Source organism: Tachypleus tridentatus, chromosome 11 (genome assembly GCF_004210375.1).
Source record: "Tachypleus tridentatus isolate NWPU-2018 chromosome 11, ASM421037v1, whole genome shotgun sequence".
NCBI lineage: Eukaryota > Metazoa > Arthropoda > Merostomata > Xiphosura > Limulidae > Tachypleus > Tachypleus tridentatus.
In genome coordinates this window covers 18,938,382-18,958,008 of record NC_134835.1, presented here as the reverse complement: position 1 = coordinate 18,958,008, position 19,627 = coordinate 18,938,382, and the positions used below count along the sequence as shown (strand labels likewise).

The following is a 19,627-nucleotide window of genomic DNA, read 5'->3' as shown; positions in this document are numbered from 1 at the left end:
AAAATATATGTTACACCACAATATAATACCAATACTGTTTCAAGATAATGACATCATATAAATTTTATGTCATGAAAGGCTTGATGTGAAACTAGTTTAAGGAACACGGTAAAAATCTACTTATGTTATTGAAAACAATGTTTGTTCTCTTCAAAGGATGAATAGAGCAAAGAAGTTTACTTCATCCATCTTAGTCAATAATCTATTGTATTCTACTTTGACTTGATTGGGAAAATTTCATAAAATTTATATTTCTTGCAATTAAATTATTTTTATACTTTCAATTTCTTATTTGTACAAAGAAGCAAGTGTAATGAATGGGTGTTCAAGAATAGGATCTCTTGAGAGTGAAACATGAAATATTCACCCCTTCAAGAGAGGTTTTCTACAGACATGTAGATGAGAGCTATCCATTCAAGAATGTGTAAACAATACTAGAGTATCAAAGAGACTGACATTTTATAGTTAGTGAAAAAGTTACACATAGTTACAACCTGAATATCATGTTAGGATTTTCTAAATATTATTTTTAATTTGCCAAGTCTTTAAAATTTTATCAGTACTTTCTTCTAAAGACACAGACAAGCATTCTAGTTCCACTTATTCAAGAATATTTTATGGAAAGTCTCAGACTTGCCAGTAGTACTAAAAAAAACCAGACAGAGCAAAAGTTTTTACAACATGCAATAAACAAAACTGATATATGATATGTCATTTAGCTACTGATATTTTGTTTCTTGCAAAATAGCAGTTTCATTACCCATCTCTCCCTTTACTGACAATCTTCACTTCAAAATAATAAAGTCCACAAGCAGCAGGGATTGGATGAGTAGCCCGAACACTTGCTGCATCCTTGTGATTCTTGCCAACACCTAAACAAAGAACAGACTTTTACAGTTTTGTAACTAAAAAAACTTCAAACAGCTACTTACCTCTTAAATATGAAAACAAAACCCCATCCTGATTTTCATGCTGTTAACAGAGACATGATTAAAGTCCTGAATATCCCTGACATTATGCAGAGCATGCATCAACTTATCCACAGATCTCCACTCTCCCATGACTCATTGCACTTGCTTCAGAAGGATTAATACAAGCTATGATTTTTCTGCCATAATTAATTCTTGTAGTTACCTTTGTGATGAAAACCACATACATTGTAATTACAGAAACATAATGAAATTCATTTTAATTCTAAAAATGCAAAATTCACAACATGTGAAAATCCAGAACAACAACACTGAGACAGAGTATTATAAGGACTGCTGGGTCACCAAAGTGTGGTTTTTAGACAGTAAGGTAACAGACTGGACTACTGCTGGGTGACCAAAGTGTGGTTTTTAGACAGTAAGGTAACAGACTGGACTACTGCTGGGTCACCAAAGTGTGGATTTTAGACAGTAAGGAAACAGTCTGGACTACTGCTGGGTCACCAAAGTGTGGTTTTTAGACAGTAAGGTAACAGACTGGACTACTGCTGGGTCACCAAAGTGTGGATTTTAGACAGTAAGGAAACAGTCTGGACTACTGCTAGGCCACCAAAGTGTGGTTTTTAGACAGTAAGGTAACAGTCTGGACTACTGCTGGGTCACCAAAGTGTGGATTTTAGACAGTAAGAAAACAGTCTGGACTACTGCTGGGTCACCAAAGTGTGATTTTTAGACAGTAAGGTAACAGACTGGACGACTGCTGGGTCACCAAAGCGTGGTTTTTAGACAGTAAGGTAACAGACTGGACTACGACAGAATTTGGGATCAAATAAAGATGATGGATAAAGAGTGAATCAGACAAGCACAGACATGATGGATAAAGAGTGAATCAGACAAGCACAGACATGATGGATAAGGAGTGAATCAGACAAGCATCATTAGAGATTGGGCAAAATTATAACACTCAGAAAATGTATTCTTCTTACCAGAGTTACTCACAAATAAGATACACAAAAGGATAGTCAGACAGAATGTATTTATTTGTAAAATCATCACACACTGTGGTCACAGGTGACACAAGATAACCAGGGTTAGATCAGAATTCAGTGCCCTTGTACCTGTAGAAGAAGATTCTCAGAAATAGACCAGTCATGTTTAATGCTTGAGATACCATTTTAAGGTATGATTGTGAAGATTCCTTGTCCCAGAGATTCTCAGAAACAGACCAGTCATGTGTAATGCTTGAGAATCTCTGGGACAAGGAACCTTCACAAACATACCTCAGAATGGGCTCTACAACTGTAGAATAGTGTAACTGAAACACCAAATACATTAAGAAAATAAAAATATAAAACATTCTTACTCAGATTAGTTATGAGATGTTCTATGCATGGATAATGCCCTCACTGGCCCCTCCACTTTCATGGTGTAGAATTCTATTTGTAAATGCAAGAGGAGGTAAGTATGTTTTGAAAGTTCATATTTTCTTAAATCAAAAAGAAATATCCAGTAACACTTACCTTCATTCACACCATTTCTCCTAACTAAAAGCTGATGCTAAGAGATTGAGATTGAGTCAGTCTCACAAAAAGTGACAACATTATCTGAATAAGGTGCTTTTATACATTACTGGGATAGATTGTGCACTGATGCAGATGGAGAGTGTCATAAGAAAAATATCACAAAAGGCAGTTAGATGAGGTATAGAAAACTAGAGCAAGCAATAAAAAATCATATCAGTGCTTATATGGGCAAAAAAAGAAACTTGGCAGTTGAATAATAGTTGTAGTCATGGGTGTGACAATAAAAGATTGACACACTAGTGGGGGACACCACACTAATCCAAGACAGGTATGCTCTTCACATGGAACTGAATTCATGTACTGAGGTGGAATGTTACATGATTTTCATCACTACTGGCCAAATCCTAACCACACAGCAGAGGATCCATTGTCTTGAGTTGGAAGTATAAAGCTAGGATCCATATATTCTATATTGGTGGTTAGGACAATTAATATCAGTGTTTTGATTTTGTCTGATATGAGGTATCTTCAATGCATTTTGGTGCTACTGCTACAGACAATATCTGCTGTGACAATAAGTTGAGAATCTGGACCAATAACTGTAATGCAATATATATTTGTCAGTGGATCCTAACCTGTAGCCATAGAGTGATGTGTGTGACTGGCCACCAGAATCATGACGAGAAATTAAGCAACCCCAAAGTGGACAAATCTCCTCTTCAACCTGAAGAGCTCCAAAAAGCAACATCTCAGGCTCAGGAATGATGGGATCTTGGATGCCTCACTCAACCAGAGGAAACAAAACTCATCTGTTTTAAATTATGAACAGTCATCCTCACTCCCCAAGATAAATTCCACTTGCTTCCAGAATTACAGGAAGGATGTGGAACAACCGTGTTCAACCATGGACCCAGAACTGTACAACTCTGCACTCAGAATACTCAGTAAACATTGGACAGAACCAATATTGGTCAAAAAGAAGGGCCATCCTCAATCCAACCAGATGGCCAAGCATTGAGTCTGAGCTAGTGTTATGAGCAGGCTTCTGTGCAAGCTGGCACCTCTTCTTCTAACATCTGGGAATAAACATCTAGGGGCTTCAGTAGGAGAGCTTCCAGCTTTTCCCTATTCTGCAATAGTTGAGACAATTCCCTCTAACATTTTGAGGGAAAAAGCCTGTCCACCACCTCAATGACTAGAAATATGCACATGAAAAACAATACATCTGAAAATGAAAATCAAACAGACTAGATGTACTCCACCATATCCCAAAACCTACTATCACTTCCTGCCAGTTGTGGGTATGGTAGTTCCCCTTAAAATTATGTTACACTTATCTTTATAGTAGAAATGTTTTGTTTTTGAAAAACACCTTTAATATCCACATTCTGAAACCTCCATCTATAGATAAATATTACAAAATAAGAAATGGATAGATAGATAATTCAGTAACAAATCAGTTCACATCACTCATCCTTAATAACAACATTCAAGAACATAGCTAACTTGGACAAACTCAGCTACTTAAAGTTAGCATTTATAAGCACGAGATACAGAAGTCACAAATCAAATAGTAAAATAACTAATATTTAAATATCTTGAAATTCAAGAGCAGTTTTTAAGGATTATATATTGTAAGTAACAGTAACACCATTATCTATAATGATGTTTTATTTATCTTGAAATATTTGTTACAAAGAAAAACTAACAACTCTTAAAAACTAAATTTTCCACACCTTATCACCAATGAAAATTTATTCATTCACAAATTAACCTTTTGTAATGAACTTGATATAATATACCCAAGTTGTATACTTTTACTATAGCTTTGATGATGTATCTCTAACTTCACAAAACTTGGTACTTTTAGTAAAGATTACAAGACTTGTATATAAAAAAATAAGATTTTTTAACACATCGGCTCCACTGGTGAGTCATGACAGTCTTCCAGCAAGACCCACACAGTCCATTGATGAGTAACGAAATGAAACCAGAATTTAGTTTAGAGAAGTCTGAGGAATTCTCTCCCCCAACAGGGGTGTTCAGAAACATTGTAGTTCCTCTAAATCCCTGCTCGTGGAAGGTTAATTACCTTTACGTGGGAGTTTTCCTGTATTTTGATTTGACTTGGTTGAGGTGATGAGTGGGGGGACAGTATGAAAATGACAGGTGAGAAAGGAGAGCGAGACAAAGGCAGAACAAGAGAAGTCGGCCAGGCCAGAGCCCATAGTACATCGATGAGTCATGCTCTATTTTCTTTTTAAAGGACCACTTAGCCAGGCCAGAGCCCCCAGTTCATCGATGAGTCATTCTCTATTTTCTTTTTAAAGGACCACTTAGCCAGGCCAGAGCCCCAGTCCATTGATGAGTCATGCTCTATTTTCTTTTTAAAGGACCACTTAGCCAGGCCAGAGCCCACAGTTCATCGATGAGTCGTGCTCTATTTTCTTTTTAAAGAACCACTTATTGGCTGGAGCACAACAGCTACATACACTCTCCTTAAAAAAGTAATTGTAAAATGACTAGAGGAACCCTTGAAAGCATTAGCGAAATAGGCTTAGGAGCCAATGTGTTAATGATGTGTTTTTACTGAAGATTTGTTTATGAAAAATAGAGTATGTTCTATTACTAATCTGAATGCAAAGTAATTTCAAGTCATTATTAAAAAATTATTCTTTGTCCCCAAAATTTCAAATATTATTTGTGTAATCTTTAAAACCTATTAAGTACATTTCAAATGTTTATTTTCAGTAAGACTTTATACTTTATTTCTCTCAACCCTATCAATATGGGATCTACAAATTTGAACAACCTCATAACCACCATAAGATGTTAGGAAATATATATTTTGCTTTTTTCATAATAGAATGACTACATATTATAAACACAAAATTATAAATGTTTAGTTTAAATAGCTTACAATATTATACATTTAAATATATTTATTATTTTTATTATACTGACCTTCCAGTTGCACCTGATAATGTTGCAGAATTTCCAGTGACACAGTGCACACACACTCATCATACCATATCTAACAACATAAAACTGACTTTCAGTCTTTACAAAGTGACCTGTCTTGGTTGTTTCAGAGAACAAGTATTTTGTAATATAAAGAAACATTTCAATTATACATTATATGTATACAGATTATTACTATTTACAAATAAGATTGTAAACTTATTTTTCTTAATATATAAAACAGTAAATAAATAAGTAGAGCAAACAATTGTATCTTCTAGTTACAACAACCTTTGTACTTGTTTGCTGTAAGTTGCTAAGCCTTTTCAAATTTTGCATGTGAAGGATGTGAAACAAATCTTAAAGTTTTTACATATACATTTGAAATTACACAAAATTCATAGCTATAATAATTACACAATAGTTTATCAAGTTTAGTCACTAAGCTATGTTTTCTTTAAAAGAAATCTAATTTTGTTCAGACTAAAAACACAACAAACCTCCTTGAAACCTTGGTTCATCACAATGATTTCCTGGCACTTTAATATGACTGAAAAAGTCTTTAGTTGAACTTTCTAGACTTTTGTTTGGTTATTTGCATGTCACACACTGAAGTAAGTGTATAAAAGCAATGATTTCCAAAAATGGAAAGATGTGAGTGAGGCCACTGTGTTTGATCCAGTACATAAATCATATCTCAACAAATAGAAAAAATACAAGATACTTATTTTATATTCTAGTTTGAAAATATTGGGAATTTGAGTTCCTAATTCCTATGGAAGTAGAGATGAAGTATTTTGACATTACAAACATCTAATTTAAACCAGTGCTGCACTCTACATGGTGAGCTACTTTAATATTTACTTGTAAATTAACTAATATATAATATTAAAGTTTGAATTATAATTTACAATTTGATACCAAACTTACTGGCATAAATTGATAAAATAGTAGTTCAGTAAAATTTTGAATGCAAGTCAACAAATGCTGTAACACAGCCAGTGAACTGTGACTCACTGTGATAGGGTTAACATCATCTATAAATTAAATCCCAACTCCAACCCCACAGTATGACATATATTATTTGAGGAATACTGGGAACCCAACATATGGTATTGAAAGGATATGTATGTGAACAAAATCTATTCCCCCAACAGCAAAACTGACTGGAACTATCCAATAAGACTGACTGGAACTATCCAATAAGCAAAGACATCCTCAGACAAAAGTACACAAGGGATAGCAAAAGGGCCAGAACAATTCCCCTTACTTCTGCTCTGATGAAAACACAGGGGGAGCACAACTGATGGAGGATGACAGACAACCTTGAACATGCATGAGGACTTATGTTGATTGGTTCACTATCAAATCGAAATCCTGCCATTTGCATGGGCTTACGATAAGGGCTCCAAATTGAAGAGATGTACCTCCATGGTAGAAGAATGTATGAAATGAGAAAACTGGAAAGCTATACCCTAGGAGAAAATGGGTCTGCTTGCCAAGGACTCAAGTGATTAGGGTTGACAAAGAAGGGTGAGATATAATGGAAGGGGTACAGGAGGGAATAAGTGGAGTTATTGCAAACAAGAAAACCAGGATGAAGCTAGCCAACAGGAAGCTATCAAAAGAACCTAGCATGGAGTGGTGCGAAATAGGGAAACTCCTGATGAAGCAATCACACTGGAGGGTAAACATAAAGGAATCTGTGAGGTCATTCTTGGCTAAAGGCATCGATAGCCAAAGCCTGAGGATAAGGCACCAGAGACCAAAACAGGGGTAATTCATGATTCAGGGTAATTGCAAATGCATTGATGTAAGGAAAACCTAACCAACTGCAAAGCTACTGAATAACAAGAGGATCGAGACCACTATGTCAGATGAACCTTGTTGTGACAGGAAAGACAGAAATCCATGAGACTGAAGGGACCTAGAAATGTACACATGATTACATGAATGTGATGCCTGTGGGCCAATTAGAGGAGATCCAAAGAGCAAAAACATAGGGATCTTAACCAATGCCAACTTCATCACTGATATACATCACCACTGTCAAACAGAATCATCACCAGACAATGGCTAGAGGTAGGAAGTGATCCAAAGCCTGATAGTAGTTAGAAAATTGAGGACAATGCTATGTAAGAACTGCTTGTTGACAACCCAATGTCCTGAAGCTTCCTGGTTATTGACCAATGCACCCCAGCCCTAAAGGGATGCACCCATACAAAAATGTAAATCTGGATAAGAAGACAGAAGTAGAATGGCAATCCATATATGAGTCTTATCCAATAACCAATACAGATTATCCACTAGGGTAGGAAGGAGTGATATACAAGCAGCCACTGGATCTTGAGCAAGGTTACATTGATTGTGCAGGGTCCACTGTATGAAATGCACATGTACACAACTTAGGGGGGCCAGTGGTGTTATGAAAGACCACATCCTCGAAAGCAACATAACCATCCATGCAGAAAGTGAGAGAGCAGACAAGGTAACACAAACTAACAATTCCATGGAATAAAGTGAGAGAGAAGAAAGTTGGGCCTGACTGAGGCAAGTATTGAAAAAGACACCCAAATGAACAAGGTATTAGATTGGATGGAGATAGGACTTGTCCAATTTGATTAAGTAGTCCACCCAGTCAGCCACTTGATGGAGCTGAGGAGAATGACTGATAGACCCTAGCTTGGAGGGGGCCAGAAGAAGCCAGTTGTACATCATAATGGAAACAGCCCCATTAGAGCATGAAGATTAAGAGCAAAAGCCCTGACTGCCCAACAGAAAACATAATGTGTTGAAACAAGCCCAAACGGTTTCAAGATTTTTTGATTCATGAGATATATTTACTTTTGTTGGTTGATTTTGCTTTCTGTCTAGGTGTGTGCGTATAATGTTTTCTACGGTTTGTGGAGGAAACTTATTGATGTTGATGAAGTATTGTTTTATTTTGTATAATTCATTGTTAATTTTATCTGGTGAACATAGTTTTATGGCTGTGTTTATTTGGTTTCTTAGTATGTTGAGTTTTTATTTTGTTTCATGTGCTGAGTCCCAAGGAATGTATAGTCCAGTGTGGGTAATTTTTCAGTAAATTTCTGTTTTAAATTGTGTATCGGTTCTTGTAATTTTGAGGTTAAGAATTGATGCTTCCTTCTTGTTCACATGTTAAGTTGATGTAGGGATGTACAGCGTTAATGTGATTGAAAAAATTAAGTGTGTGTTCTGTAGATGTGAATCCTGCAATCATGTTGTCTACATATCTGTACCAGTATAGTGGTGGATGTAATGCTGTGTTAGTTGCTTGTGTTTCAACTTGTCATAAAAATATTGGCTGGACCTGGTGATACTGGGTTGCCTATGCTTAGGCCATTTGTTTGTATATAGTTGTGGTTGTTGAACATGAAGTTTATCTTCATTGGGTGAATTCTATAAATTAAACTATTATACATTAAAATTCTATAAGCAGATAAAGGAAATGCTATAGTCATAATGAACACGAATTAATACATCCAATCAGACACTAACAAACCAATACACACAAATCTAACAAAGACACACGAAATGCAACTGAACAAATTGCTACTAAAAATGAAAAAAGCCAACACAATTTCACAAACACTTTATTCCTACCTACATAAAACCGACTCATGCACACCACAAATATACAGCATCCCTAAACCTCATAAACCAGATTGTCCATTATGACCAATAATGTCCACATATGAATCATTTAATTACAATCTTGGTACATACATAGCATGAACCTTCTCCAAATATGTAACATCAGCCAGCTCATTCATCAAAGACTCTTTTAATTTCAAGTCTAATCTAAATCAACTTAATCATAAAGCCTTAATGGCCAGTTTCGATGTTATATCCCTCTTTACAGAAGTCCCAACCACTGAAGCCTGTAAGATAGCCTTAGAACTCTATATCCAAGACCCTAACCCATCTACAGACATTCCCAGCAACCAATTAGCAACCCTCATAGAATTAATCACGATGAAGACAAACTTCATGTTCAACAACCACAACTATATACAAACAAATGGCCTAAGCATGGGAAACCTAGTATCACCAGTTCTAGCCAATATTTTTATGACACAAGTTGAAACACAAGCAATTAACACAGCATTACATCCACCACTATACTGGTACAGATATGTAGATGACACAATTGCAGGATTCACATCTACAGAACACACACTTAATTTTTTCAATCACATTAACACTATACATCCCAACATCAACTTCACATATGAACAGGAAGAAAGTAATCAAATATCATTTCTTAACCTCAAAATTACAAGAACCGACACACAATTTAAAACAGAAATCCATCGAAAAATAAACCACACTGGACTATACATTCCTTGGGACTCAGCACATGAAACAAAACAAAAACCCCACATAAAAAGAAACCAAATAAACACAGCCATAAAACTATGCTCACCAGACAAAATTAACAATGAATTATACAAAATAACACAATACTTCATCAACATAAATAAGTTTCCTCCACAAACCATAGAAACCATTATACACACACACCTGGATGGAAAGCAAAATCAACCAACAAAAGTAAATATATCTCACAAATCAAAAAATCACGAAACCATATACTGCTGCATACCATATATTCCTGACATCAGCAGAAAAATAACCAACATTTGGCAAAAACTAGTAATAAAATATGACATTCCAGTTAATACAAATTTATTCAAAAACTAGCCACAAAACTGAGGTCTATACTATGTAAAAACTACACTGACATGCACCACACCAACATTATTTATAAAATACAATGTGATAACTGCCACGATTTCTATATTGGAGAAACAAGTAGAAAAATGGAAACCAGATTCAAAGAACATAAAAAGTCACCTTCACACTTTTTTGAACACTGCAAGTCAAATAAACACTCAATTACTAAATCAAGAAACAAACATAAACAAATGCAAAATTAAAGAAGCCTTACTTATACAACAACTTAAACCCAAAATAAACCAATGCAAAGGAACACCTTTATATCTATATTAAAAAATAATAACAATATAATAAATAATAATAACAAAATAAATAATATAAAATTATATATTAAAACATCTAAGCACGCCCTGTACATTCCGACACTCAGTTACACAACCCCTTTCAAACATGTGGTGAGCTTCTAGTCAGTTTCCTCTCTCTTTCTTTGTGAACCTGACGATGACCGAAGAAGGTCAAAACTTTGTTCACTCCTCTACGTTAAAAAAAAAATATTTTCTCAACCCAAACAAACTGTTTTTACATATATATTTCTCTACAAGTGGGTTTTCTCAACATCACTAATTGTTGAATACATTGTTTACATTATTTCTATTTCATGAAATTCTGATATTATTGGTAGGGGATGAATACTTTGCAAGGCACTGTGACATAACAATCCTTCAATCCTCAGATGCCTGTCCACTGCCTACCGACATATAAAGTGACAGAAAGGCTAACATATCCATACACTGACCTCTTTAAAACCCCACGGAGAAAATTGCATAACCTTAGTGCTTTAATTTTTATATTTCATCTTTCCTACTTATGACCAAGTCATTAATATTTTCATGCCTCAGGAAAATCCCAATAATTCCTATCAAGTGCTCATGGTTATGACTCAGGAACATTATTACCATTCTGTATTGTAAAAGCAAAGCAGAACACAACATTTAAAAGCTACGTCATGGAAGCTAAGCATCCCTTAAAGGGTGTTACAGTTACAGTTTAACATTATTAGCCATGGAAGCTAAGCATCCCTTAAAGGGTGTTACAGTTACAGTTTAACATTATTAGCCATGGAAGCTAAGCATCCCTTAAAGGGTGTTACAGTCATAGTTTAACATTATTAGCCATGGAAGCTAAGCATCCCTTAAAAGGTGTTATAGTTACAGTTTAACATTATTAGCCATGGAAGCTAAGCATCCCTTAAAGGGTGTTACAGTTAGTTTAACATTATTAGCCATGGAAGCTAAGCATCCCTTAAAGGGTGTTACAGTTAGAGTTTAACATTATTAGCCATGGAAGCTAAGCATCCCTTAAAGGGTGTTACAGTTACAGTTTAACATTATTAGCCATGGAAGCTAAGCACCCCTTAAAGGGTGTTACAGTTACAGTTTAACATTATTAGCCAGGTGTTTCTGATGAACTCTTCTGGATTTCTTAACCAAATTCTGAGCCTTGCTATAGTTTTGTAAATCCTGCATCACACCTGTCACTTTAAAACTTCTTAAATGTAAGTAATTTATCCATGATTTTCTCTTTTAAATCTTTAACAAGCCATTAAATATTCTATTTCATCCTTCATGCCTATCTTGAAGTAATGTCACTCAGAATTCTTTTAGGTAAGATTAGAGTAGATTAATCTGTCTCATTTCTAGAGCAGTGCCTCTTTGATGTCTTAATAACTGCTTATACATTAAAGCCTCAGCTGTGCTAGTCAGTTTTCTTCATCTGTAATGTTTTCCCTTTCTTCTATCCTTTGCGTGAAGATCTTATACCCTACAAGATTTTGTGTACAGTTCTTGGTAATACGTTCCAAGTTATGCTTGAAACTCTAATGTCTTGTGATCTGTTCACCTCCCTCCCCACATTCTGTGTCACTAGTTGTGTAACTAGTCCCTTGAGTTCTAAACTGCCATCAGTGAAAGCTGATGCTTCATTACAAATAGCTCTACTGATTGTTTTTGTTAAGATTTAGTTTTTAATTTTTCTTTAAATCGTATTAGATTTGACCTTGAATTCATATTACATTCTTCTTTCCTTATTTGATCATGTCTAGCAACACTGCACAACAATTGTTTTAAAAAGTTTTGCTTCCTGAAAGTTTTTGCTGATTGTGACAGGTACCTGATGGGTATGCACAAAATATAGTTTTGGTTTTGCTTCATCATGTAGGAACTCTGAGATATACAGTTAACTGTTTACCGGCACTAATATATTTAATTACATTTATGTTTCTAATACGCTATTAAGTTCAACATAATTAAAAGTGTTTTGCTCCTGATTTTCGTGTGTATTCAATGTCTGGTGCATCACGTTGCAGTGTCCAACAGTAGTCAGCAAGCATCAACAGATTCCAGTTGTCCTGATATTGTTTTTCTATTGTAGCAATGTCCTGATGACTTTGATGAAACGATACATGATAGGCAAGTTTGGATGTGATTTTCGTGATCAGCAGCCAAAAATCTATAAGGAAACCCAACAGTGTTCAAAAACTGTTATGTAATCTTTCTCTCTCACTCCATGCCTTTGTGGTTGCTATTTTCAGTCAGTTTTCAAATATTTTCAAAGTTCTATCTTATTTTCACAAAAATGACATCCCACTCCTGACAACATGTGTTGTAATTTTTTCTTCTGTTAGCAGGTTCTTTAAAATTAACTGGTGAAAGTAATTCAACATATAGTTCAGTAATAATCAGAGATTATTATTCACCTTTTTAACATAGCTATGAAGCTTGAACACTTTTACCCAGTTGTGAATTGTTTTATGCCTCAGATTTAAAATAATTCACACACACACTATTCTAAAACAACTTCACAACTATCTTGTGTTTATTATCTGGCTTAGACTTTACTGGAACACTTTATGCCACATCCTTAGGACTTTTATAAGTGTTCTACATTTATCTCATTAAATCTTTCAATCTTTATTCAAACAAACAATTAACTGTACTGGCAATGCTACTTATTAGTAATGGAATTATAATGTACAACATGCCTCGAGTTGTACTCAAGTAATCGCAAATTTAACTTCCTAATGTATTAAAATTTTCAGCAGCTAATAAATAACAGTTTTAACTGTTAAATAAATCCTCCTTGTTACTTACACAACTTTGTAATAATTCTTTACTTGAATCTAATATTTAAAAATTAAAGTATTGTATAACCTAGTACAATAGTTTACTATCTGTAAACAAACGTTGAAGCCTAACAATCTTTAATTGATCTAAATATTGTAACTTCAGGTGAACCGTAGCTGCAGTAATAAAACCAAAGTGTTCAATGAGTGCATTATGCTACATATCCAAAATTACACCACTTTCATTAACACCCATCTTCACAGTAACACCATGTATAATTTGGTACTTTATGCAATTAGCAATTAATACAAGAAATTTTGATTGAAAATAAAATTTAAAATGTTTGTAAATTAAAAATATACAAATGTATACAGCAGTAGTTAGGTATACATATCATACAGTAGGTCAACCTTCTCTGACAATAGTTATCACATATGGTCATCCACACATTGTACACAATTCTTCACATTATGTTAGGGTCAAAATTCCAGAACATAGAGGAGCCTCATGATCACATGAAGGAAGTGAGTTGGAAGGAAATTATCAAGATCCTTAATTATTTTAAACAGGTCTTTACATAAAACATACCACAAAGACTCTACATCTTCCAAACTCCACAAACAAAAAGTATTTATGGATATCTTCATGTTTTGTAAATAAGAAATGAAAATTTTCCATACTTTAAAAACTTTTCTAAGAGAGGCTACACCTGTCATATCAATGTTACAAATAATCTTTTGAACTAAGTTTTCCTATCAACACAGCAACATATGTTTGTCCAATCTAATCATTGAACAGGAGATATGAAACTTTTACTGACAATCACTTTGAAATTTTACATTTCATTTTTGGTAGATCAACAGACAATGAGAAAGTACTTGAAAAATGGGCAGATGCTAACATTACTCCCATAGGTCACTACACAAAGAGTAGGTATTTGAAGAATGGACATTTGCTAATAGTACTCCCATAGGTCACAACATAAAGAGCAGGTACTTGAAGAATGGACAGTTTCCAATAGTACTCCCATAGGTCACTACACAAAGAGCAGGCACTTGAAGAATGGACAGTTGCTAATAGTACTCCTATAGGTCACTACACAAAGAGCAGGTACTTGAAGAATGGACAGTTGCTAACAGTACTCCCATAGGTCACTACACAAAGAGTAGTTACTTGAAGAATAGAGAGTTACTCCCATAGGTCACTACACAAAGAGCAGGAACTTGAAGAATGAACAGTTGCTAATAATACTCCCATAAGTCACTACACAAAGAGTAGGTACTTCAAGAATGGGCAATTGCTAATAGTACTCCCATAGGTAACTACATGAAGAGTATGTACTTGAAGAATGGACAGTATCCAATAGTACTCCCATAGGTCACTACACAAAGAGCAGGTACTTGAAGAATGGACAGTTACTAATAGTACTCCCACAGGTCACTACACAAAGAGCAGGTATTTGAAGAATGAACAGTTACTAATAGTACTCCCATAGGCCACTACACAAAGAGTAGGTACTTGAAAAATGGACAGTTGCTAATAGTACTCCAATAGGTCACTACACAAAGAGTAGGTACTTGAAGAATGGACAGTTACTAATAGTACTCCCATAGGTCACTACACAAAGAGCAGGTACTTGAAGAATGGACAGTTACTAATAGTACTCCCATAGGTCACTACACAAAGAGTAGGTACTTGAAGAATGGACAGTTGCCAATAGTACTCCCATAGGTCACTACACAAAGAGCAGGTACTTGAAGAAAGGACAATTGCTAACAATACTCCCATAGGCCACTACACAAAAGGTAGGTACTTGAAGAATGGACAATTGCTAATAGTACTCCTATAGGTCACTACATGAAGAGCAGGTACTTGAAGAATGGACAGTTGCTAATAGTACTCCAATAGGTCACTACACAAAGAGTAGGTACTTGAAGAATGGACAGTTACTAATAGTACTCCCATAGGTCACTACACAAAGAGCAGGTACTTGAAGAATGGCCAGTTGCTAATGGTACTCCCATAGGTCACTATACAAAGACTAGGTACTTGAAGAATGGACAATTGCAAATAGTACTCCCATAGGTCACTACACAAAAAGTAGGTACTTGAAGAATAAAGAGTTGCTAATAGTACTCCCATAGGTCACTACACAAAAAGCAGGTACTTGAAGAATGGAAAGTAACTAATTGCACTCTGACAGGTCACTACACAAAGATTAGGTACTTGAAGAATAGTGAGTTACTCCCATAGGTCACTACACAAAGAGCAGGTACTTGAAGAAAGAACAATTGCTAACAATACTCCCACAGGCCACTATACAAAAGGTATGTACTTGAAGAATGGACAGTTGCTAATAGTATTCCCATAGGCCACTACACAATAAGTAGGTACTTGAAGAATGGACAGTTGCTGATAGTACTCCTATAGGTCACTACACAAAAAGCAGGTACTTGAAGAATTGACAGTTGCTAATGGTACTCCCATAGGTCACTATACAAAAAGTAGGTACTTGAAAAATGGGCAGATGCTAATATTACTCTCATAGGTCACTACACAAAGAGTAGGTACTTGAAGAATGGACAGTTGCTAACAGTACTCCCATAGGTCACTACACAAAGAGTAGTTACTTGAAGAATAGAGAGTTACTCCCATAGGTCACTACATAAAGAGTAGGTACTTCAAGAATGGGCAGTTGGTAATAGTACTCCCATAGGTCACTACACAAAGAGCAGGTACTTGAAGAATGGACAGTTGATAATAGTAGTCATATATGTCACTACACAAAAAGTAGGTACTTGAAGAATGGACAGTTGCCAATAGTACTCCCATAGGTCACTACACAAAGAGCAGGTACTTGAAGAATGGACAGTTGCTAATAGTAGTCCCAAGAATTTCTAAGGAAATGACAGGCTAGTTTGTCTTATTTCTGGAAATGACAGGCTAAATTGTCTGCTCCAGATAGTCTCTCCTTATTCATACGACAATAAAATGTTGAGTATTTTGAGATGTAATGAATATTTTGTGGTAATACAAATAACTTGTATGATATTAGTCATATGAAAAAATAGTTGTCAGATGACTTTCAACTATGAAACAGTTGTCAGATGACTTTCAACTATAAAACAGTTATCAGATGACTTTCAACTATAAAACAGTTGTCAGATGACTAACTATAAAACAGTTGATAGACGATTTTCAACTATAAAATAGTTGTCAGATTACTTTCAACTATAAAATAGTTGTCAGATGACTTTCAACTATAAAACAGTTGTTAGATGACTTAATTATAAAATAGCTGTCAGATGACTTTCAATTATAAAATAGTTGATAGATAACTTTCAATTATAAAATGGTTGATAGATAACTTTCAACTATAAAATAGCTGTCAGATGACTTTCAACCATGAAAGGTTTAGAGTAACTGAGACATTTGGATTAATACAACTTGTATCATATTCATTACAGGTAAGAAAATCAGTGAATAACATGACTGAGAAAACAACAGTGAAAGACAAGTCATTAAAGCCATCAAAAAAAGTGTTCTGCTGCTAATAAAAACTTAATAGACTTTTATAGTATATTTATAGATAAACTAATAACAAAACAAAAGCCACAATTATCTTTCAATAGAAATCATTAGGTAGGCATCACTTGGAATATTGTTCACAATTAGGGTGTTATTATCTCCAAAAGGATATTAATTTATTGGAAAAACATTCAAAGAAGGGAAACCAGAATAATCCCAGAGATGGAAGGCTTGTTGAAAAAAGTTAGCTCTGGAGAAAATAAGACAAAAATACAGGTGTTTAAGATTTGGAAAAGATAGGATAGTTTTGTGTTCAGACATTTTTCCCCCTAATAAAGTGACTGGTGGAATGAGTTCTTGTAAAAGTTGTGGAAGACTAGGTGTTTTTGTGTGAGAGTTTAACAGGGGGAGATCAATGACTTCCTGAAAAATAACTAGTTGTTCTTAAGTTCATTACTTAATGACTTTCGTCCCATACTAGATGCAGTCCTTTTCAAGATTCCATACCTCAAATGTATTACTTTACAGTTCTCAAAATGAAAATCATTTTCTATATTTTGACTCATTAACCAAAACTATTCACATCATTTTGTACAAGGGAACCATTCACTTCCAGCTCTTTGTTGAAACTTGGTATCACTGACCAACTTGGTAGAAGAAGAAGCTAACTAAATAATTACCATAAATAATAAAGATCAAAGATTCCTAACACAATCCTAAGAAACACCAATAGTCAAAACTATTTATTTACTGGCATTTTACACACTCAAGTTTCTTATAATTTCCCAAAAATCCACAATGCATCTCATAAGAAGCTTCCTGAATGTCAAATGTTCACAATCAATTGGTTTGTTTTTTTAAAAAGTTTATACTTTATCAAGAAAAAATCAATCAGATTTTTTTCTTCAAAAATACAACTTAACATGTATCGATGGCAAATTTCTAAATGCTTTACCAATCATCTGTGTTTATTAGATGTAGCTAATACAAAAATAAAGTAGATATATAAATGTATTGGTCTTCATATAATGCATTCTATTCAAACAAAGGAGTCAGCATCATAACCTTCCTGCCATCAGAATGTTCTCTATCATCAAGTGACAATTGACAGGTAATTGTTAAACCACCCATCAGTTTTCCAAGACTTAAAAATATTCCTCACTGCTGCAAATAAATTAATCAAATAAGGAATCTCCATGTTTCATCATCAGTGAACCACTAAACTTTAGCCATGATTTTTACTTCAACAATATGTATGATTCCTATTAGGGTATTTTAAAGGACTATTATTATTCTAAACTGTGTTTATTACAGCCCATGTAACAATACAAACAACTTACAACTAAATTAGTTATTTGTATTTTAACATATCTACTAGTACTACAACTTAAAAATCCATTAACTTGGAAAACATGCTGAGATATTTCCAGAAACATAATTTAAAAGTTAATACACTTTACAAGTAAAACTTTATAATTCATCATGTAATAATATTTTGAAACAGTTCAAAAATAATTATAAATATATCTGAAGATTTAAAATTGAAATAGTTGCAAGAAAAAAAAAACACTTTATACCAAAAATATTACAAATACATTTGTTTAAAAAATGTGTCTACTGAGGCCATTGTTTCTATGCAAGCAAAGATGTCAACTCAAGATAATCTCCATTTTATTTAAGTACAATTTAACACAATTTTCAGTAAACTTGGTATATTTTTTAGTCTCTAAGGTAAATGATCCAGACCTGTAGCTAAGACATGAACAAAAAACATGTTACTATAATTTGAAAGGAACTTGTGTCTTACAACATTTTTTATGTAAAATAATAAATGTAACATATTTGCAAGATATGAAACAGTAATTATAATGTTCCATAGGATTACGTCATCATAAATTCGTTTCTTTATTTTTGAACTGCTATGTGGTCTTATTTATCCTGACCCGAATTGTTCAGGTACTGAGGTATGACTTCGAGTACAAGTATTGTGTCAAATTTCGTCCAACTTCTAATACTGCTATACAAATAAAACACAAAGGAAAAGAAATTCGAAAAAACTAAAATTGTTCACTATTCAAAATAATGAAATATCTAGAAACATCACAGCATGTCTAATAAGCCTAATTTCGGAAAATTAAATCTGTCAATTATTCTTTTCTTATAAAATAGCCTAGGGCTAGGCCTACACAAAGACACAGGTGTTTTTGTTTTGACTTGCCTTTGTAGTGAACTCGTAGGTTGTTCTGAGAAAGTCCTATAAAGGTATATTTATCCTTAGGGCTCCAATGTCTGGGTAGAGGTGTTTCATCTTCATTAACCACTGGATATAATTGTTTAATACGATCTACTTGATTAGAAGAAAAAGGCGAGTGTGTTTCCATTTCAACAAATCCTCTACTCATTGCAGACATTCCGCCATCAAACTTCATTATACATCAATGAACATCACTAAATTCTGAGGAAGAAAAACGTTATTTGCTTCTCTCGTGCTACCCTCTATAGGCTTGAACTGTTACTATAAGAATTAATTACACAACTTTAGCTTTTGTGCTGCCATCTCCAGTCACAAAATATAACTTACCTAAATCATTCTCATTGTCTTCTGGTAAGGCAATGGTAAGATTAAGGAGTTAGAAAGTTAAATTCCAAGATTCAGTTTTCCGTGATAGATACATCAAATAGCAAAATACGGCTTTGTTCTAAATAAACAAATATTCTAACATAACAGTTTTGGGCAGCACTATTGATATTTACATCTTACTTGACTTTACACGTAAACAGTAACATCTGTTGTAGCAATTAATCTCAGGTGTCAAACTCCTACAAAGTCACACTGTCGGAATTGACAGGCCTTCACCTT

At 34.4% G+C, this 19,627-nt stretch overlaps 1 protein-coding gene across 2 annotated transcripts in view; it reads right to left on the bottom strand.

Annotated features, from left to right (window-relative positions):
- Positions 1-19,268, bottom strand: part of LOC143231734 (ran-binding protein 9-like) — an 86,071-nt gene extending 66,803 nt beyond the window's left edge. Inside the window, exons 1-2 of one of the 2 annotated variants that reach the window (XM_076466355.1) lie at positions 18,986-19,268; positions 761-872 (exon numbers count right to left, since the gene is read on the bottom strand). In XM_076466355.1, coding sequence (XP_076322470.1) covers positions 761-872; positions 18,986-19,196 — 323 coding nt within the window. In that variant the 5' untranslated portion in view covers positions 19,197-19,268. The remainder of the gene's footprint in view (positions 1-760; positions 873-18,985) is intronic. The other variant, XM_076466357.1, reaches the window with a different exon arrangement.
- Positions 19,269-19,627: the final 359 nt, after the last annotated feature.